Source organism: Choloepus didactylus, chromosome 1 (genome assembly GCF_015220235.1).
Source record: "Choloepus didactylus isolate mChoDid1 chromosome 1, mChoDid1.pri, whole genome shotgun sequence".
NCBI classification, from domain to species: domain Eukaryota; kingdom Metazoa; phylum Chordata; class Mammalia; order Pilosa; family Megalonychidae; genus Choloepus; species Choloepus didactylus.
This window is the reverse complement of record NC_051307.1, coordinates 11,482,777-11,505,066: the sequence shown is the minus strand read 5'-3', so window position 1 is coordinate 11,505,066 and position 22,290 is coordinate 11,482,777. Positions and strand designations below refer to the sequence as shown.

General features: G+C 40.8%; 1 protein-coding gene across 1 annotated transcript in view; it reads left to right on the top strand.

The window, feature by feature from the left end:
• The first annotated feature begins 11,074 nt into the window (after positions 1–11,074).
• The window catches only part of CHAF1B (chromatin assembly factor 1 subunit B), a 38,435-nt gene continuing 27,219 nt past the window's right edge, over positions 11,075–22,290 (top strand). Inside the window, exons 1-6 of the mRNA XM_037797888.1 lie at positions 11,075–11,255; positions 11,933–12,065; positions 13,650–13,767; positions 14,150–14,253; positions 15,812–15,908; positions 21,470–21,554. Coding sequence (XP_037653816.1) covers positions 11,130–11,255; positions 11,933–12,065; positions 13,650–13,767; positions 14,150–14,253; positions 15,812–15,908; positions 21,470–21,554 — 663 coding nt within the window. The 5' untranslated portion in view covers positions 11,075–11,129. The remainder of the gene's footprint in view (positions 11,256–11,932; positions 12,066–13,649; positions 13,768–14,149; positions 14,254–15,811; positions 15,909–21,469; positions 21,555–22,290) is intronic.

The window sequence follows — 22,290 nt, the reverse complement described above, 5'->3', positions numbered from 1 at the left end:
AATAATCTTTCGAAAATTAAGAATGCATCCATTAGCCTCAAAAGTTGAGCTTATTTTTCTTTATAATTACAAAGTATCTTTTGAAGATTGGCTGCTTCACAACTAAGGTTGAGCTCATCTTTTTGAGAGTTTGTATGTCTGTATGTATATACAATTTTTAATTTTACTTTTCATATAAATCATTGAAATGAAAATTTTGCATTAATGACAGCTGCGTAGAGCATGTCTAAGATGTATGAAGATTTAAATTGATATAGTAGTTTTTTCTGGAAGTTGACTTTTTCTGTTCCTTTTGGTTGACTTCTATACTTTTGGAAAAGTATTTCTTTTATGTGGCTGTTAGCTGGCTTAACAGGAAAATTAATTAGAATTAGTGAGGGAAACTTGCTTCTTGCTTGTTAAATTGATGCTTTGCAAGTACTTAAATATTTTTTCATCCTTTAAGAATATACTGTCGAGAAATGAGACTTTAACATGTGGCTGGCAAAAAAATGAAACAGAAGAATGCCATGGGCTTTCATGGTCTGCACCGTATTTACGTAGAAGTACCTAGCTTTTTAATTTATTTTGTTTGCTAATGTTAAGTTTGTGAAAGGCTAGTGTGAGAGGGCAGTATTACTAAACTAACATATAGTACTGGAAAACAAAACATGTACAAGGACATAAACCAAACAGTCCATAATCCCTACAAACAGCACCTTTATAGTCACCTAAGGCTACAAAGTCTTAGTGAAAACCACACGGCCACACACGAGGAGCAGGTGACATATCCCACGTACTTCCTTTAAGTCTCTCAAATTCCTCCTGTGGACAGGTACTGCTGCTGGCACTGCCATGATTGCAAACAGTTGATTTTTTTTTTTAAATAGAGAAGTAGGCCTACATAAAAATAATGCAGAAAACAGAGTTCTCATTACACCCCTCCCCCTCATACACCCCACAGTTTTCTCTATTATTAACACTGCATTAGAGTAGTACCTTTGTTACAATCAGTAAAACCATACTATTATAATTATACTATTAACTTGAATCCATAGTTTTCACTAGGGTTCACTGTGCTATGCAGTCTTAGGTATTTTTTCTTTTTAACTGCAGCATTCTTTATTTGGTATTATACATAAACCACACCAAAATGTCTTTTGTTAATTAAAAGGCAACATTTCAGATACAGGGAATATTAATTAGATTTACACAGTTAAGACCAGAAAGATAAAGTGGACATAGCTAACTTATTTTCAGTACCTGCCTTGAAACAGGCTGATGAACACCAACTGAAACCAAGTGAGTCTTGCTCTGTTCTGTGAGACTGAAGGGGATTTCCTTAGTATTTAAATATATTCGTAAAACCAGTTATATAAATCTAAATATAAAACCAATTTCTTGTAGATGCTGAGTTGACATTCACCATCTTTGTGAAAAGTTGAACATCCCTAATTCAACCTAGCCTCAAGTCTAATTAAACCTTTAGAAGGGGGAAATAGCGATAGCACTTGCCAAACCAGAATTACTATCAAAATTCAAAAAGCTGGATTGTATTCATTTAACTATAAGCTAATCTTATTTAACTCAGGACTGTCCAACAAAAATTATGCCATTCATGATCTGAATTCTGGTGTAGGACATCAGTTTAAATATGATACATGTAAAAAAGTCACAAGACATTTCTGTTTTGTAATAACACAATGGCTGACTATTACTCACTAGCAGCTTTTTTGAGATAAGCTATCAAGTCTTCCCTTTCTGTCTTCTTAATGCCAGCAAAGATCATTTTTGTTCCAGGGATGTACTTCTTGGGATTCTCCAAATACTCCCATAAGCACTTGCCCAGTTACTGCAGTCCTTTGTTTTCCAGACCCCTGAGGAAGATGGCTTTGCCAGTTATTGCTAGTTTGTCCAAGATTTTGTGAGGGGCGGCTCCCTGGGGTATCATATGCTGCCATCTTGGTCGACAAGAAGACCAGATGCTTGGTTCTTGGTACCACACAACCCTCTTAGAATTGGGTCATGTTCGTCCTTGAGTAATTTAAGCAACCTATACTAATTATGGTACTTCTCACTACTGGCTTTTTATTAGATAATCACCTGGGGAGTTTTCAAAATCCTAGTGCATGACCGCATCCTGTAAAATTGAATCAGATTCTTTGGGTTGGAACCCAGATGTCAGTCTATTTTAAAGCCTCCCAGGTAATTCCAGCGCACCATCAGAGCTGAGAACGATTGATTTATTGCTTTCCTTGAGGAGTATTTACAGCTGTTGAATTCAATGATTTCTCATTGAGGCCAACAGGCAAAGAGACGAGGAAGTGGAATCAGTGCCCAAATTAGAAATTTAAACAGAACAGAATGGTATCAAGTGAAAATTATTACTTTAATTCCTCTACTGCCTTCCTAAAGGTAACCACTATTGTTTTTTGTATGCCCTCTCAGAAAGTATCAACTCTGTAATACAAATTACACATATATATGCATTTGAGTTATATTAAATTTTATATACTAATTTTTTATTATAGATTTCTTTAAATTTTACACAAGGGTGGTACATCATATAATTGGTACCTTATTTTTCAACTTTTGATATTACAGAAAATGCTGCTGTGAAAATTTAAAAATAGACACACCAAAACTTTACAGGTTTATCCAGTGTGCAAATTCCTTGCAGTGAATATTGCTAGGTCAAAGGGTGTGTAATACATCAGTTTCAATTTTTTGCATTCAAAAATGTTTGCAGGAATTTACACTCCTATAAATCATGAATGTATGAGTATGTTTTTTCCTCAAAATCTGCATCAAGCGTATTTTTACTAATCTGATATGTGAAAAATGTCATCTTGTATTTCTCTGTCCAGGTAGAACATATTTCCATATGTTTTATTGGCCATTTTAATTTCTTTCTTGTGTACCCCACATTCTTTGCCTTTTCTATGGCCTATTTTTTTTTTTAACTTACTGCTTTATGAAAGCTAAAGCCCTGTGCGTTAATGTAGCCACTAACACTACCCGAACCTCTATCTTTCAGAAAATCCACAATAGATTAAATTGTATTATATACAGGTTTTCATAAACAGAGTGAGAGACCCACTGGGTTGATGCTTTCCACGTATTCACCTGTTGGACACTGGCCATGCCTCATAAAAAGAATGCCATTAGTATCAGGGAAGCCAGAAGAAAATATATATGTAATGCTTTCTAAAATTAAATCTCTTGGACAAAAAAGTGAATTTTCATAAACTGGCCTGGAGGGAGAAAGCCAAGACCAAAGAGACAAAAATTTTCATTATTTCTGGACCAACAGATAAAAATCTACGCCACTTAGTAAATAAAACGAGTGTGGTCATAGGGAAGGAATTCAATATTATAGAACTGAATATGCATTAGAACTTAGGTAAATTAATTTCCTACAAAAACATTCTAAGAAGAATGAGTTGTGAGGAAATGCAGGTTCCCATTTCAAACATGTAAAACAACATAAGCTTCAAGGTTCAGTATTTTGTTGTGTAATAGGTAACAATGAGCCTTTAAGAGCTGCGGAAGAATTTCTTGTTGAGTAGCTGGGACTCAATTTCAGAATAAATACAAGCCTCATCCAAAAGGACTTTTACTCCAACCTTGCTAGTGATTAAGTTATGAATGTCGTCAGGATGTTTAACTTGTAAATATTACCCAGAATTCTGCTAGATCTTTAGAATAAACTGTAATGGAGCTTTCTAGTCAAAACCAGGAGTCTTCCTACTTTCTCATGGGGTTCCTCCTAAAAGCTGTCGAAAGTCGTGGCTCTTGCTTTGTACTGTGATCTTTACCAAGACTGAATTAAAGTAATGCGGACTTATAATTAATTTTCTCCTACATAGGCAAGTGTCCTTGGTTTTGTGACATTTTTTACTCCCTTGGTGGAGGATAGATCTTTTAGAATGGCTTGTTCATGGAGGCAGCTGAGACACTGTAGATGGGCTGCAGTGTTGTCAGTTTGCTGTGTGACTTTAGGAGGTGGGGCCTGGGGAGAGGTGTTTAGACTGCAGAATGGAAACTTGCTGTGAGAGATCCCCCAGAGTTTCAGGGGCAGTGTAGGTTGTCTAATCAGCAGAGAGCAAGAGAAGTGACCAAGTCTGGCATAACTTCTCCTGGATTGAGTAATACAGGTACAGCAGGAGTCTAGGACAATAATATTATTATATCATATTATATATTGATTGTAATATGATAATTATACATTGTATAATATATAATTAAACCTATGTAATTATTGTTTTATACACAGTGCGACGATTAAGTCTTAATTGGCAGTTGCTCATTTCCTGCTAATTTACTGAGTTCTTTTCTGCTTTTCTATTCCTAAAACTCATTCAAACACGTTACTCTGCTTTTTGCTTCCCACCTTAACTTTCACTAAACTGATAGAGTGGTTACAGGTGTAGGTGTGTGTAATTGGGCCCTCTCTCCTCTTGTGCGACTATCCTCCGAGTACTGTATTCAAACAATATTTTCCCACTGAAACTCAGTTTACCTGATGTGTTTTCCAAACATCAGTCATTTGCTTAGCACTCTTATGGTTTTTGGTATGTCCGTGTAAAATTTTCTTTCAAACAATTTATTTTTTTCTAAATTTAAATTGACTTTTTCAGTACCAGATATCTTAAATTTTATTATGGGAACTTTCAAACATAGACAAAAATAGAGAAACGGCTATAATGTGCTATGGTGTACCCATCACCTGCTTCAACAGTTTTCATCTCATGTCTATCTTGTTTTATCTATACCCCCATTCACTTACACCCTCCCATAATATTTTGAAGAAAATTCTAGACATCATATAGTTTCATCTGTAAATAATTTAGTATTATCTCTAAAATACAAGATTTTTTTTAAAACACAAAAACAATATTGTTTGTTATAGTTTAACATTTAATAATCCCTTACTATCAACTCAATTCAGTTCATATTTCTGTAGTGATTTCATAATTATTTTATCAATTGGTTCATTCACGTGGGCTCTTGTTAAAATGCAGACCCAGATTCAGTAGGTTGCAGGTGGAGCCTAAGATTCTGCAGTTCCCACAAGCTCTCAGGTGAGGCTTGTGATCTGAGGACCACACTTTGAAAGGCAAGCGTATAGATGATGGAGTGATTAAGTAGGAAATTATTTTAGCTCTATTTTTAAAAATATATAAAGTTTATTTGAAAATAATATAATTAAAATCATTTTAACTTTTGCCCCTTTAGTAATCGGCACACGCTTTATGTAAGAAAAAGTGTAATGTGTGATCAGTTGAAATTCACCGTATAGTTTTGGGGCCAACTTAAGATGGAATACAATACATCTTACAATGTGAAATATACATAATTGCTTTCACTTCGTTCTCAGTAAATGGAAAACTAAATTTATATGCTTGTCATTATATATATATATGTTTAAATACTAGAGGTATTTGTCCATTTGTTATTTATTTTTATTTTTATTTCTGAGAACTTTAGGATCTAGATTTTCAGTGTTCTGAAAGGTCACAATCCTATATGTCAGTGTTATCCATTTTATGTTTATTGTACTTTCAAACTGGAAATACATCTATTCTGGAAATTTTCTTCTGTTATTTGTCCTTCCATTTTCTCTGTTCTCTCATTCTGGAAATCCTATTATGCTGATGCTGTCCTTGTCTCTGGATTTCCTTTTTGTTTGGTTTTATTTTATTTATTGAGAAGACTTACATAAATAAAATGTATAGCTCTAACCGTTACATATGTAAATACCCATGTACCCACTAGCCAGACATTTCCAAAGTCCCAGAATGTTCCCATACTCCTCTTCCCAGTCAGTACCTCTCAGAAGGAACCACTATTTTGATTTCCATCATTATATGTTAGTTTTTCTGTTCTTGCACTCAATATAAATGAAACCATACAATCTGTTCTCTGTTTTCTTGTGCTTATCATGTTTCTTCATCCAAATTGTTAGTTGTATCAGTGCTTCTTTTCTGATTGCTGAGTAGAATTCCACTGTAAGAACAGACCACAGTTTGCTTGCCTGTTGTATTGATGGACATCTGGAGTCTTTCCAGTTGGGCTGTTATGAATAAAACTGCTATGAATATTTGTGTACAAGTTGGCTGGGTCATTGGGTAGGCATATCTTCCTCTAATAGGAACTGCTGTTGAGTTTCCTGAAGGTTGCATCATTTGACACTCACCTGCAGTGTAAGAGGCCCTGTTGCTGCACATTTCTCCTGCACTGATTTCTAACTGTCCCTTTCTCCTATTTTTCTGTCTTCTTTGTCTGAGAAAATTTGCTCAACATTTTTTCAAACTCTATATTGATCTTTTTATTTCTGCTGTAAAATTTATTTTGTGTATTACTATTTCCTATTCTTTCACTTAATGTTTTATTAGTACATATTCTGACTTTGGATTTGGACTCAAGAATTTTCACGCTTAGAGAAGGAAATTATACTAAGTGGATTTATAGATGCCTTATTTTGTTTGTTTTGAAGCTGTGTAAAGCTTTTATTCCCTGTATATTAATTTTCATTATTAAAAATTTCTGAGGAGACAAAATAACCCTGGTTCCACCCTAGACTGAATAGTATTATTCAAAATTAGATGTTCAGTAGTTGAGGCTTTTAGTTGGCATCACTTGATTTTACACTTCTTTAATCCAGAACTGTCTGTGCCAGGCTTCATGGTGTAGAACTCAAAAGTCTCAACCATATACTTTACTTTCTTTTTTTCTTTTTCTCTTCCTCCCTCTCTCCTCCCTCCCTTCTTCTTCCCTCCCTTCCTCCCCCCTTCCTTCCTTCCTTCCTTCCTTCCTTCCTTCCTTCCTTCCATCCATCCATCCTTCCTTTTTGAGAGCCTTGCTCTGGACCACCCACATGTGTTGTGGCCCGCCAGAAAGACATTGAAGTCAGATCCCTAACATTTTCATCCCAGAAAGCCAGCTCCATGTATACTTAGTACCTAAAGCTTGTCTTATCTTTTAAACTCGCAGTCTAAAATCCTGGCCCTTCAGGTGTCAGTTTGTGAATCGACAGCATTTGTTAGAAATTTGGAGAATCTTGATGTTTAAGAGACATTGCATCCTATGCTTCCTAAACCAGATGCTATCAGACTTGTCTGGGAGCTTGTGAAAAATGCAGACCCAGTAGGGTTAGGAGTCTGTACTTTTATAACAGCCAGATTGTCTTAAGGACACATTAGCCCTCTTGTGTCCAAGCTCTCTAAACCCCAGCTGTGAATTCAGAGAGAGCTTCTAAAACAAGATCTCTGGATTACCTTATCCTATTTTCCTGTACTCATGCTTCAAGGGGCATACAGCCATTCTTGTCAGCATGAGACATCCATTTGTAGACAATTTCTGTAACTTTCATAAAACTGGTTAAAAGCATCAACCAGCATTTACATAAAAATCTGTATCAGTTCCTTTCTCAAAAAATGCCATAAAGAATTGGCTCCTTGGATGAACCTGTATGTATGCTCCTTTTATCAAATAAACACTGCATCTCAACTAGTTGTTTCCTGGTCTTCTAGGAAGCTCAAGGATAAATTAAGTGTCATTTGGAAAATTACCCCATTTCAAAGTCCTGTTGCATCAATTTGCCTTCTGATTGATTTATGGCTTCACTTTTAAATATTAAATTCTGTTTTTGAAAAGTTTTTATAACTGCATCTTCTAATGAGGTATGGAATGTAAACCAATCCTGTCCCAGGCACTCAACAACCCTACAGCTTTGAACTCTCCAAGATGTTCTAGAGGCCAATATATCAAAAACATATCTCAGTTTTTGTTTACAGGAGGAAAAAGAGGCCAGATTGAGTTCAGTGCTACAATTTCCGAAGTGTGTGTGTGAAAGGTGAGGAGTGGGAAGTCACCTGGAGAAGGCTGGCAGGCCGTCTCCTGGGAGGTTGCTTGGGTCAGCACTCATTTTGTAGGGTTCCTTGGTCCTTATGTCCCAGAAACCTGCTTTTTTTTTTTTTTTTAATTGAGAAATATTCACATACATACAATCATCTAGTGTGCAATCAGTTGTTCACAATACCATCATATAATTGTTCATCCATCACAAAAATTTTTGAACATTTTCCTTATTCCAAAAATAAAAATAAAAGTAAAAGTAAAAAAGAACACTCAAAAAAAAAAAAAAAAAAAACCAATGTGGGTTTATTTATATTTATTGTAAGAAGAAACAACTGTAGAGAGTCTTAGGTCATCCAATGTGTTTCAACAGGGGTGCTGCTGGCATCTGCAGGGTGTTTAGCATCTCTGGCTTCTGGGTGCTGAATACCAGTAGTACCCCTTCCAAGTGACTGTGACCACCTAAACTGTTGCCCCTCCTTCCACATTTCTGATTGCCTCCATGGGGGGGTACCACCCTCAGTTGAGAACCACACTGCCTTACTTCCTGAGAAGAAATCTGATATCCAAAAGGGAGAAGAGATTTGCCCAAGTTGCTACACTGAATTGGTATTTGTTTGGCTTTCAGACTGAAAAGAAGAGGGGGAATTAACAGACCACCTCAGATACTTGGGGATTATTTAAAGGCTGCATGGAGGTGAGGAGAACCAGAAAAGCATCTCGGGGGTCGCCCAGCCAAGCCTAATGTGGAAGCAGAACACATTTCATCACTGTTGAGAATACATCAACAGCAGGTGTGAGGTCTCAAGGGCAGCTCTGGGGACCTGGCCACCAGGGAACTCTGTGGCACTAGGGATTCAGCTTTCTTCTGGCTGCCTGGCTTTCTTCCTGCTCTGATTCCCCTCAAACTGTTACTTTACTGTCCCTGGGAACTGCTACCTTCTTTCTGATTGTCATACATTCACACTTTCCTCAAGACAACACAAATGGGACCTTGGACATCGCCAATATCAAGCATCCCTTTTGCTTACCAAGAGTTTCCTTACCAAGGCTACCCTCTTGGCCACTGGTGCATCCAAAAGTGGTTGCTTTCCATTAGGACCAATAGATTATGTCTGCAGCGTATGCATATGTACCTGCCTGAGATCTGTGTTCCCCAGCAGGGGGCAACATAACTGATTGATAGCTTGAGATCGTGTCATGGGCTTTGGAGCAACCAGCTCGACCATGCAACAGCTATTTAACGTCAGCTCTCTGTGTTTAACCTCAACCAATCTTTGAATATTTTCATTACTTCAAAAAATAAAATACAAATTAAAATTAAAAAGAACATCCAAAACATCCCATTCCCCTCCGTGCTCCCCCCATTGTTCATTTGCTTTTTTTTTTTTAATACAGTTTTTTTTTTTTTTTTTTTAAACAACAGAAATTTATTGTCTTATGGTTCTGGAGCCTGGAAGTCTGAAATCAAGGTTTTGGCAAGGCCATGCTCCATCTGAACCATAGAGGGGCGAATCCTTCCTTGCTTCCTCCTAGCTTCTGGTGGTTTGTTGGCAATTCTTGGCTTGAAGTTGCAGCACTTCAATTTCTGTCTCCTTCATCACAGGTCTGTCTTCTCTTGTGTCTGTCTCTGTGTCCAAATCCAGAAACCTGCTTTTAATCAGCACATGGAGAGCAGGTGCATGTCAGGTCCAATCACATCTCAGTCAAGCTCACCAGACTCATGCATGCAACAGGGATTCTAATTAATTTAAAATGAGAATTAAAATTGCCATTGAAATCCAGACATCCATACCAACTGCTCGTTCACATCCCAAGGCCAGGTCATTGCTCTACCCATCCGTCTTTGTCACGCCTCTCGCTGGTCCCCTTGTGCCTCTTATGTCCCTGCTGCAGTGTCTTTAGCTTGAGATCCCCTATTTCCTGGGGCTGCTCACCCAAAATGCTATCACCCAAAGCCCATCCTAAATTTAAGCCAACTTTTAACCTTCTTGGGGCCTTCAAATCCTAAATGACCTCGTCCTGGGAATTGCCAGAGCACACCGTTCCTCTCATTCTTTTTCATGTTATCTTTTATTATAATTGTGCACATGACTGGGGAGATCCGAAATTGGACTGTTTTATCATTGTTTGAAATCCCAGAGACTGATACAGCGAACATCTCTCAAATACTATCTGCATCAGTGAACGAACGACAATTTGGAAGCCCTGAGCAGGTCTCACACGGGTCCTGCAGGGGGTGAGGGGCTCTTCTTTTCCTTTTACCCAACTGTAAATTCCCTCAAGGCACGTCGGTGACTGCTTCCGCTCTCCACTGGGTGTCCAGCGCCAGCTAAACATAGCAGATGCTCGGTAAATATTTACTAACAGGATGAATCAACAAGGGAATAGTGATTGGACGAGTGGATCGATGAACGCACCCATTCATCCACGCTGGCCTCGGCCCAGCAGAGGGGAAATCAATGAATCGGCGGCAGGAGCTGGGCAATGCTGCTGGACCAGCCTCTGCGGCCGGGGCGGGGCGAAGCCCGGAGTGGGCGGGGCGCGCCAGAGACCCGCCCACAGGGGCGGGGCCTACGCTGCGCGGGAAACAGCGCGCTCGGCAGCGGGAGGTGGCGGCGCTGCTGACTGACCTTTCACTACAGGTACGGCTTTCCGCGCCGGCCCCGCGGTCCCCGCGGTTCTAGCGGCCGGGTCCGGGTGAGAGGTGCTCAACTGTGGGGCGGCCGGGCCGCGGGGCCCCTGGATGGCTCCCGGCGGTGCGCGTTCGGCCTCCAGGTGCCCGCCCTAGGCCCCGGCCCTGCGCGGCCTCCTCCCCCCAGGCCGGGTCTCGGCCTCCAAGGCCCCGCGCCCATTCGAGGAAGGGGGGTCCCCTTTCTCCCGCCCTTGCGACCCCGTGTCCTTCCCCTCGGGGCCGCCCCTGGGTGTCCAGGCGCACCCCGCGGCCCCATCAGGCGGGGCGGGGCGCGCAGCCCGGCCCGGGCCCCCGGTCGTCCCTTCCTGGGGGGTTCATCCTCCCGGGCGCAGCCGGAGAGTCCTAAACTGCTAGAGGCCCGGGCTCAGCGAAGCGTGGGGTGGGACTCCTGGGCGTTACATCAGATGCCAACTGGAACATCTTTCCCGATATCGCGAGCATTTTAAATGTCAGCCTGGGTTCCTGGCTCGGAGCAAGCGGTCCCGAATGCACGTTTGCTGCTCAGATGTTACTGTGCAATGCTTTCCAGCTTTCCGCCGGCACTGGGAGAAGCAGCCTGCCCGAGGAATTTTTTTGCCCTTCGGGACCCAGGAGGATGAAAGTCATCACCTGTGAAATTGCCTGGCACAACAAGGAGCCGGTGTACAGCCTGGACTTCCAGCACGCGGCGGCCGGGCGGATCCACAGGCTGGCGTCGGCGGGGGTGGACACGGCAGTGCGGGTAGATCGCGGCGGGGATGGGGACCGCAGGGGCCCTCCTTGAGCAGCGTTCTTCATAATTTTATTTAAAACTAACGTCAACAGAAGGTGGCCTAGAGTTTACCAGGGGAGGGAGGAAGAGGTGTGTGTGCGTGGGTGGGGGGTAGTTGTTGCTTACTGTGCACAGTTTCTCTTTGGGGTCCTGAAAAAGTCTTGGTAATGGGTGGCAGTGAGAGTAGTACAACATTGTGAATGTAATTAATACCACTGAAAAATGGTTAAAACGGGAAATTTCTGTGTTGTATATATGTTACCACAATAAAAAACAGAACAACTAATGTCGACAAAAAAAGAAACTACTTGGCCAGAAGGATAAATTCCAGGGCCTTGAATGAACAATGAAAGCAAAAGAGCCAATTTCTTATTTGAATCAAGTTCCCTAGACGGATGTAACTGCAACCCCATTATTTTAGAATCCTGAGCCATGTTGCTTTTGGGGAACAGTTCACCAGAAAAAGGCAGGAGGGAGACAGCAAGCAATGGGGATCTTGGTTTATGTTTCAGATGGGAAGGGTTCTTTCATTTTATGCTTCAAAAAGCTAGATGTTTCTTCCTGAAAGTAGGCTTACACTGTTTTAGCATGCGAATACAGTAACTGCTCAGTGTATGTTTCCTGAATGAATGTTTTGATTTGAACAGATCTGGAAAGTAGAAAAAGGACCAGATGGAAAGGCCATCGTGGAGTTTTTGTCCAATCTTGCTCGCCATACCAAAGCCGTCAATGTTGTGCGTTTTTCTCCAAATGGGGAAATTTTAGCATCAGGAGGAGATGGTGAGTATTGTTGTATTTCACAAACTCTGTAGAAACCATATACCTGGATGTCTCACGTCAAACAATGAGATTTGAGCTGGATATGCTCTTTCATTTTAGAGGTCAGCTGGCTCCTTTAATCTGCTATTTAGATAGTTTAGTAAAATAAGATTCTGGGAAGAGTGTCAGAGTCACGGTACTGGACAAGAAGCTTAATCTGGGAAGACTTGTTTGAAGATGACTCTTTTCCCACTTGCTCCTTTTGGGCTGGTTTGCAGACAAGGAGGAAGGTTCAGGCTGTTCTAGCAGCGTCCCAAGGCAGCTGTTGTGGCCTAGTTTGATTGCTAGTTTGGTATCTGTAGAGATCAGAGTCAGTTCCGTGTCTCTGTGTAATTAATTAATTAATTGGCTTAGAGAATTTCTTCTAGTTGGCCATGTGAGATGTGTGTGTTTGAAGGGAGCAGTTTGATTCATATTTTCTGCTTGTGCTTAAATGGGATAAAACGATACAGAAAAATTAAGTCTTTTGATCATGCTTTCACATTAAAATGGCCTCAAAGCCAGTACAAAATAAAATAGAAATGTTAGTTTTTTTTTCGGAGACAGAGGAGAAGAGACATGGTTGGGTCTTGATGTCAGCACCCTAATATTCAGGGTGTGTTTGCATGTGTGTTTGCACCTGTGTGTGTGTGTATGTGTGTAGGGGGGAAAGGTGGAGAGGCCAGCAGGCTATCTCCTGTGAGATTACACAGGACAGCATTCATTGTGCAAAGTCCCTTAGCCCTGAAGTCCCAGAAACCTGCTTTTAGTCAGCTCAGGGAAGCCGGTCCACCTGTCAGGGCCCATCTCCTTTCCCCTAAGCTCACCAGACTCTGGAATACAACCAGGATTCCAATTAATTCAGAGTGAGAATACATATATCCATATAAATGACTCATTCTCTCTCCTCCTGGTGAGGATTCCTAAATGGGAATCCAGCTTATAATGAGAAGGTTACATGGTGAGCGTGGAGTCAGAATGTGGGGAGTTAGAGGATTCAGACAATTGATGATATCAGGTGAAGGTGTCTGATGAGTCCAAAAGGATATAATAGCTAACAATTATATGGGGCTTGCCATGTACCAGGCATTGTGTTGTGCCTTGTGCATATGAACTCATCTGCTCTTTACCACAGCCCAGTGAGGCAGGTATGCTATTATTAGCCCCATTTTACAGGTGAGGCATCAAGATGTTAAGTGACTTGCTTAAAGTTACACAGCTAGGAATGATTTGCTAACCCTTGCATTGGAGGCTTTTTTTTTTTTTTCTCTATTCAGCCATTTATAAGTTTTGCCTTTAGATTTGTTTACATAGTCACCTTGCAGTGTTTGCTGGCCTGGGGACCCTTCTGTTTCAGGCAACTTTGTATAGCTCTGATCTGGTATGAGTTTGATTTTGTAGTTTTAGTTCAGAAGGCAAACCTATTTTTCCTGTCCAAATTCTTAGGAGTAAATTATCGTGCCCATAGTGTCTATTGAACAACATACATGTCATTTAATACCCGAAAGTACAAATGAAAGAGCTTGCAATCAAGTATGGCTTCTCGTTAATTGGCTCATCCCACAGATGCTGTCATTCTCTTGTGGAAAGTGAACGATAACAAGGAGCCCGAACAGATTGCTTTCCAGGATGAGGATGAGGCTCAGCTGAATAAGGAGAATTGGACTGTTGTAAAAACCCTGAGGTAGCCTGTGAAGGGCATGGGGGTGGGTGACTTAGGTCTGCACTCTGAGGGTGTTAGCCTAAACATGCATTTTGATGTTTCTATCTTATTTAAAACCTTCACTTATGTAGAACAGTCATCAGAGAGTAGCTTTAAAGGATAAAAACATAACTAACACTGATTTCCTGTTTCTGATGTAAAATTTTCCTTAAAATGAATCAGTTTTAAAGATGTGGAAATATCCTTAAAAGTAGTTGATTATAACTGTAGTTAATTTCATTCCAGGAGCAATTTCTAGAATTCCATTCTACTGCATAGCTCCTGTGTGTGCTTTTAAGTTTGGGATAGCATTTCCCTCCTTGAGCTCATAATTGTCTTTTTTCTTCTTTAATTTTGATTCCAGGGGCCACTTAGAAGATGTATATGATATCTGCTGGGCAACTGATGGGAATTTAATGGCTTCTGCCTCTGTGGATAACACAGCTATCATCTGGGATGTCAGTAAAGGTAACTGATGTATTTTTGTTATTGCTGGGGGAAGGAATATTTTAAGTGTCTAAAAACCTTCACCTGCTTTAGCTTTAGAGACCAGAAGAAAAACTTCTTTAGTGAACTAAAATAGGTGGCTGGCTCAACAGGGTCCAAATCAGAATGCACGAGGCTTAGCAGTGGTGTCCTGAGTTACGGGTGCTGAAGCAAAGTGAGTGGTACATGCTTGGGGATGCAGATGTGAGAAGGACAGGCCTGGTCCTGCCTTCATGGAGCTTATGATCGTGTGAAGATTAACAAGCCATTATACTTAATAGAGCATTGAGTACTACTTGATGGGGTAGTAGGGTCAGATGTCCTTTTTAGGAGTCCAGGGAAAGCCACTCAGAGCAAAAGACATTTTCTCTGCTTTCTAAGAACATATTCTCTAGCTGAGGACACACAGACACGTAAGAAATTGTACACTGTAAGAGATAGCAGGGCAATGTCAAAAGCAAATATGTGGTTAATTCCTCTCAAGTCCTTAACTAAAACTTGATTTTTCTCCCAGACCTCTTCTTCTGTGTTCTCTAACATGCAGGCTGCTAATTCTCCCACCACCCAAGTGCCCTGGTCAGGAGCCAGGAAGAGGAGGTGGCTTTCTCTTGCACCTCAGCACTGTATCAGTCCGTTTTTATCTGCTCTTTTTAGTTCCATGCCATCCAGCTAAACCATCCTCTATGCTGCCTCGTCTCTATCATACTCTTCCTAATCAGCCCTCCACATTCTGGCAAGATAGAGGGCCAATGTCTAGCCGTTGTCCTAGAGATTTTCATTGTCCTTGTGGATTGTCCAGCCAGCACTTTCCTTAAGCCAAGTGTAATGGCTCTGAACATTACCACTGTGCTGGGCCCTATTGCAGGTGCTGGAATCAGCGCAAAAGGGCCATTTTCTAGTGGGGGTGCCAGACACATATACAGACGCATATGTCAGATAGCGATAGCGATGAAGGGGTTAGACAATGACAGGGTGGTCAGGGAAAGCTTCTCTAAGCATGTGGCATTTGGACAGAGCCTGGAATGAAGCTGAGGAGCCAGCCATGCGAATGATTTAGGGGAAGAGCGTTCCAGCCTGTGGGAACAACAGATGCATAGACGCTGTGGCAGGAGTTGCTTGCCAAGTCCAAGGAACAGGAAAAGGATGGAGTAAGCAAGAGGGAGGATGGGAGGGTCAGAGGTTGAGGAGGTACTGAGGGTCAGACTACAGGCGGCCTTGCAGACCATGCGAAGGATTCTGGATTTTATTCTGAGTGTGACGGGATGCTGCTTTGGGGAACCCCTCCTCCTCTGTGACCCTGTAGTCCTTTCATGTTGCATTATACATGCCTTTTTATGGGTCTGTCTCTCATTAAAGTCCTTGAGGTCTGGGACTGTGTGAGGCTGTGTCCCCAGAGCCTAACACAGGGTTGGAATAGCCCCTCCCCACTCCACCTGCTCAATAATGGAATGGTATAAAGGAAGTAATTTATAAGTCATGATGCATACCAGTTTTGGTTGGGCCAGTTTTTGGTAATGCTGTTCTGTTCTTTTTTTTGTAGGACAAAAGATTTCAATTTTTAATGAACATAAAAGCTATGTACAAGGAGTAACCTGGGATCCAGTGGGTCAATATATTGCTACCCTGAGCTGTGACAGGTATGTTAGTATTTGCCAAATAGCCATCATCTATATTTACTTGAAATTTTCTGCAGAAGTGTTTTTATCACCATATTGCCAACATAAATCATAGTCTAGCTTTGATCCTTTTGTTCTTTTGATATAAAGCATTTTCTTTTACTGTTATTCTTAAAACATATTAAAAAATTGTGCAGCAATTTCTTATATAGTGTGTTGTGGGAACACAGGCTCAGGCACAATAGAAACTTCCAGCAAATGACCACTTTATTACTTACAGAGCACAGAGGTTCCCCAGGAGCAGGGGAAGAGATCCCTGTGTGGCCGGTCTCCTAGGGAGGCCAGCTGCTTGGGTCAGTGTTGGTGGATGGCAGCTCTGCACACTGCACTTCTTGTCACAGAGGAGAGACCCTGTGCTGTTGGAGTGTTGAGTATTTACATGCCCCCAGAGGGCGGGGCCCTGCCATGGAGAGTTCTGGCCCTGCTAAGCATCTGGGGCTGCTGATTCCAGTTTCTGCATTTCAGGTATGGTTGGGCCTTTACATTAGAGCTAACATCTACCCCCAGCAGCAGAAAGGAAACAGATGGAAACATTTGTACACTGGAGAAAGGAGGGGAGGGGCATTAGGTTGGGCCTGTGATTTCACCACCAGAAATGGTAACTGATTAGGGTGCGGTGGCTTCCATGAAGTTAGTACTTAGTACGCCTTTGTTGAGTAGATGAATATGTGCACTAAGAGCTTTCTAACATCAAATAGGTTTTGAAGTACATTTGAATTTCATGGGAGACTTTTAAAGAAAATGTCTTTTTTAATATGACTTAAGCAAGAGGAGGTACTTAGTGATGGGACTGGACTCTTTTTTTTAAATAGATTTTTTTATTGTGAAATTTAATATATACATATATATAAGAGTGATAACTTTCAAAGTATGATTTAACAGGTAGTTAGAAAGCAAATTTCCAAGAATGTTATGGGTTACAGTTCCACAATTTCAGTTATTTCCTTCTAGCTATTCTGATACCCTAGCATCCAAAAAAATGGGCTGCATTGGATTGTTGTTCTTAAAGAGGCTGTTGCCTCTGGGTTTTAGGACTTCTCTGGCATAGAAGCACTCTGGTAGATTTAAGTTTCTGAAAAATAAACTTAGTGAGTGAAACTTTAATAGAATCTCAGATAGGGACCTAGATATTTCAGGACTATTGTTGGTTAGGGCTTGGCATACTGTGGCCATTTGGGATATCTAGCTGGGGCTTGCATAAAGGTAACCTCCGGGATAGCCTCTCAACTCTATCTGAAATCTCTTAGCCACTGTATCCTTATTTTGTTACCTTTCTTTTCCCCCTTCTGGTTAAGAAGGCATTTTCAGTCCCTTGATGCCAGGGCCAGGCTCATTCCTGGGAGTTGTATCCCTCGTCACCAGGGAGTTTCATTCCCCTGGGAGTCATTGGACTGGACTATTTTTTGTTTACAGTTGACTGATAGAATGATTTTAATGACTGATATAAAAAGCAAACTATTTTTGTTCTTTCTGGAAGCAGGTCCTACTATTGCTATGTTTACCAGTAAAATGCTTTTACTTGTGTTCTTGGAGCAAAGAGTTTTTTAAGAATCAGGTGTCAGGGAACCTAAGATGGCAGCTAGGTGAGACAGGGCAAAAAAACACCTCCATGAAAAATACTAGATAAAAACCAGAAGGTGACCCAGAATACCGGTTTCAGCGATGCACCAGCTAGACAAGGTCTGCTAGAACCACAGAGACCGTGCACTTGGTGAAACCGGGAGTTTGCATTCTGAAATGAGTGAGTAAGCCGGCTGAAAGACCCATGGCCGCGCTGCGGTGTGGGTAAGCCAGGGGGTGGCGTTTGGAGATGGACTGGTTCTTTAAAAAAAAAAAAAAAAAAAAAAGGGGAAAAACCCAGGAGCGGCTGCAGTTGCGAAGGTGGGAACCGTGCAGTGAAGCATGGCAGGAGCGGGCTGAGCCAACCTCTTGGTGTCTGGCATGGAAGATAACCCGCTGCAGATTCCCTGAGGGCCAGGGCAGTGGAGGGGAGAGCCAAAAGGAGAAAAAAAACCCACTGCTTGCAGCTGGCTCCCCAGTGGGCTGGAGACACTCCTGCCCGGGGCCGTGCCCACAGCCCAGAGCCGTGCCAGTTGTCCCGGAGCTGAGAAGGAGGAACTGTGCGAAAAGGGGGGGGAGGGTTGAGATGCCCCATTCAGCCATCTTTGCATCAGGCTGAGAGCGCCCCTGCACGGCCCGGTGGCCCGGGGCTTCCCTTGAGGGATAGCACACACTTGTGACGTAGCACAGCCTTCCCTCAGCAGAGGTCTTGGAAGATCACAGCTGAGAAGGGGGCCTGCTCGGAAAACCCAGGGACGCTATGTCAATGCCGTGGTTTGTGGGTCAGCGACAGAGAAAATCTGGGACAAAACTGAAATGAAGGCTTAGACTCTTGCAACAGCCTTGAATCTCCGGGAACACCTGGGAGGTTTGAATATTAAAGCTGCCCTGCCTCCCTAACCACCCAGACACACGCCCCACATTCAGGGCAGACAGCTCCAACAACACACCCAAACTGAGTTTACCAACTGAACCCCACAAGAATCATTTCCCCATACACCACAAAGACAAAGTTGAGGAGAACTGACTTGAGGGGTATAGGTGACTCGCAGACGCCATCTGCTGGTTAGTTAGAGAAAGTGTATGCCACCAACTTGTATTTCTGAAAAATTAGATTGGTATTTTTTTTTTTTACAACTTGGAAGAAACCTATCAAGCAAAGCAAATGCCAAGAGGCCAAAAACAACAGAAAATCTTAATGCATATGATAAAACCAGATGATATGGAGAACCCAATCCCAAACACCCAAATCAAAATATCAGAAGAGACACAGTACTTGGCACAATTAATCAAAGAACTACAATCGAGGAACAAAAGCATGGCAAAGGATATAAAGGACATGAAGAAGACCATGGCACAGGATATAAGGGACATAAAGAAGACCCTAGAAGAGCATAAAGAAGAAATTGCAAGCGTAAATAAAATAGAAGATCTTATGGAAATAAAAGAAACTTGGCCAAATTAAAAAGACTCTGGATACTCATAATACAAGATTAGAGGAAGTTGAACAATGACTCAGTATCCTAGAAGTCCACAGAACAGAAAATGAAAGAACAAAGGAAAGAATGGAGAAAAAAATCGAAAAAATTGAAATGGATCTCAGGGATACGATAGATAAAATAAAACGTCCAAATTTAAGACTCATTGGTATCCCAGAAGGGGAAGAGAAGGGTAAAGGTCTAGAAAGAGTATTCAAAGAAATTGTTGGGGAAAACTTCCCCAACCTTCTACACAATATAAATACACAAAGCATAAATGCCAGCGAACTCCAAATAGAATAAATCCAAATAAACCCACTCCAAGACATATTCTGATCAGACTCTCAAATACTGAAGAGAAGGAGCAAGTTCTGAAAGCAGCAAGAGAAAAGCAGTTCACCACATACAAAGGAAATAACATAAGACTGAGTTGGGACTACTCAGTGGCCACCATGGAAGCGAGAAGGCAGTGGCATGATATATTTAAAATTCTGAGAGAGAAAAATTCCAACCAAGAATACTTTATCCAGCAAAACTCTCCTTCAAATTTGAGGGAGAGCTTAAATTTTTCACAGACAAACAAATGCTGAGAGAGTTTGCCAATAAAAGACCTGCCCTACTTCAGATACTAAAGGGAGCCCTACCGGCAGAGAAACAAATAAAGGAGAAAGAGATATAGAGAATTTTAACAGATATATATAGAACCTTACATCCCAAATCACCGGGACACTCATTTTTCTCTAGTGATCACGGATCTTTCTCCAGAATGGACCATATGCTGGGACGTAAAACAAGCCTCAGTAAATTAAAAAGAAAAAAAAATGAATATATTCAAAGCACATTCTCTGACCACAATGGAATACAAATAGAAGTCAATAATTTTTGAATTGTAACTCCACTGTTTACTTCCTACATGATATAAAATACACAAACTCTAATGACAAATCAGTGGTTTTGAACTCAATGTAAAATATGTAATTTTTGACAAGAACTATATAATGGTGTGGGAATGGAGGAGTATAGGAACATAGTTTATTGTCCTATTGAAGTTAAGCTGGTATCAAAGAAAAACAAGATTGTTATGGATTTAAGAGGTTAATTTTAAGCCCCACAGTAAACATAAAGAAATTATCAGAGAATATGACCATAGAGATGAAAAGTAGAGTATGGGTTAAGTAAAGAAATGGGGGGAAGGGGTAATGGGGTCTTAAGAAATGTATGCTGTTTGAGGTGAAGGGAAATTTCTAGTAATGGATGGTGGGAAGGTGATAGCATTACAACATTCTAAATGTGATTAATCCCACTAATGGAATGCTAGGGAGGGGGCAGAATGGGAAAATTTAGGCTGTATACATGTTTCCACAATTGAGGGGGGCGGGGAAAGACAGTCTAAATAGATGACAATTGAATGCCTAGGATGACCCTGGATAGGAACTGAGGATGGAGGACAGGAGGCTCAAAGGGACACAGCTGAGACATAAGGAAAAGGAAATACAGAATGTAAGCTTTGTATCAATGTTGAATCTCTTGTACTTCTTAGCTGCGTTTAATGGGATTGCATAAAAGAATGTTCTTCTTCATGGGAATTGTATATGTGAATTATAGTGTTTGTTCAAGGATGTGTGCAGCTAGCTCTCATATGTTCAGAAGACAGAGCAATAGATGATGGATAATAGGGAGGGAAGGAGGGAGGGAAAGAAATAGCAATGTGACAGCATGTTAAAGTTGGTGGACTGGGGTATCGGGGGAGCGGGGTCAGGGTATGCTGGAGTTCAGTGTATGGGGTTTGTACTGTTTTTGCAACTGTTCCTATAACTTTGAATTTATTTCAAAATAAAATATAAAAAAAAATCAGGTGTCACAGATATATTACTTAGCAGTTAAATAGTCCTTCTGAATATTTATGCAACTACTTGGAATATTAACAGATTGATATTATGATTGCCATGGAATAAAAGCAGTGTAGAAGAATCAATGTTTAATTTTCATGGAAACTTCTGTTATATTCCAGGTGCCATTTATTTTCTGATGTATGTGTTTTATTCAGGCATTCAGGAGTGAAACAGTTCAATTAGCTAGTGGGAATAATATGAATTATCAGCAACCAAATTGGCTTTTGGTGTTTTCCTTACTCTTGAAAATCCCGAGAGTGAGATGGTTCAACACAAAGTAAATTTTTCTGCAGTTATACAAATTTTCACTGGACTGACTATCCAAGACCTGAAATATGAGGCCAGACCTTAGTACCTCTTATTTGAGAATTCAAAACATTGAATAAAAAAAATCAAATTATGGCATATTTCCATACTTCATTAGTAATATCTTATAGATTGTTAATATCTTTAATATCATCAATGTCATAATTAGTTAAGTGTGAAAGTAAATGATTTTGCAGTCTAAAAATTGTCATCTTCAGTTTTGGTAACAGGTTGTTTTTATGTGAAACAGAATTTATTTACTAGAAGACTTTTGTTCTTTCCATAGGGTGCTGCGGGTGTACAGCACACAGAAGAAGCGTGTGGCCTTTAATGTTTCAAAGATGCTATCTGGAATAGGGGCTGAAGGCGAGGTATGAATACTTTAATGTCCCATTTCAGCAGTGCTTTCACTGAGACTTAGGCAGTGCCGAGCTCCTCCCATATCCTTGTAGCTAAATCCCTGGTCATCCGAATTTGAGGACATTTGAATTACAATGAGGCTTCATCTTGGATAGTCAGTTAGTGTGGTAGGCTGGTACACGTGGACATGGGGAAGTCTGGGAGATAGGGGACAGCTGATGATGGAGGATCCTGGTTTTATCCCCGGTTGTACTCTGGAATCACCTGGGAAGCACTGGAAAACATGATTACCTGGGCCCCACCCCAAGGCATCTGATTGACATGGTTTGACGTAGGTAGGGTTTGCGCACTGTGTTTTTAAATTCCTGCATTTATTTTTCCATATAAATTTTTGAGATTCTTCCAAATTTCTTTGTTTATTCTATTTTTATTATATATATATATATATACACACACATATATATAAAATTCCTTTTTCAGATACATAACATAAAATTAACCATTTTAAAATGAACAGTTCATTGGCATTTAGTATATTCATTGCGTTGTACAACCATTACTTCTATCTGGCTCCAAAACATTTCATCAAAGGGAAATCCCATACTCCTTAAATAGTTTCTTCCCCTTCCCTTCTTTCCCTTACTCCTGGCAATCACCAGTCTGCCTCTGTCTCTGTGGATTTACCTGTTCTGGACATTACATGAAAATAGAATCACACAATATGTGACCTTTTCTATTTGGCTTCTT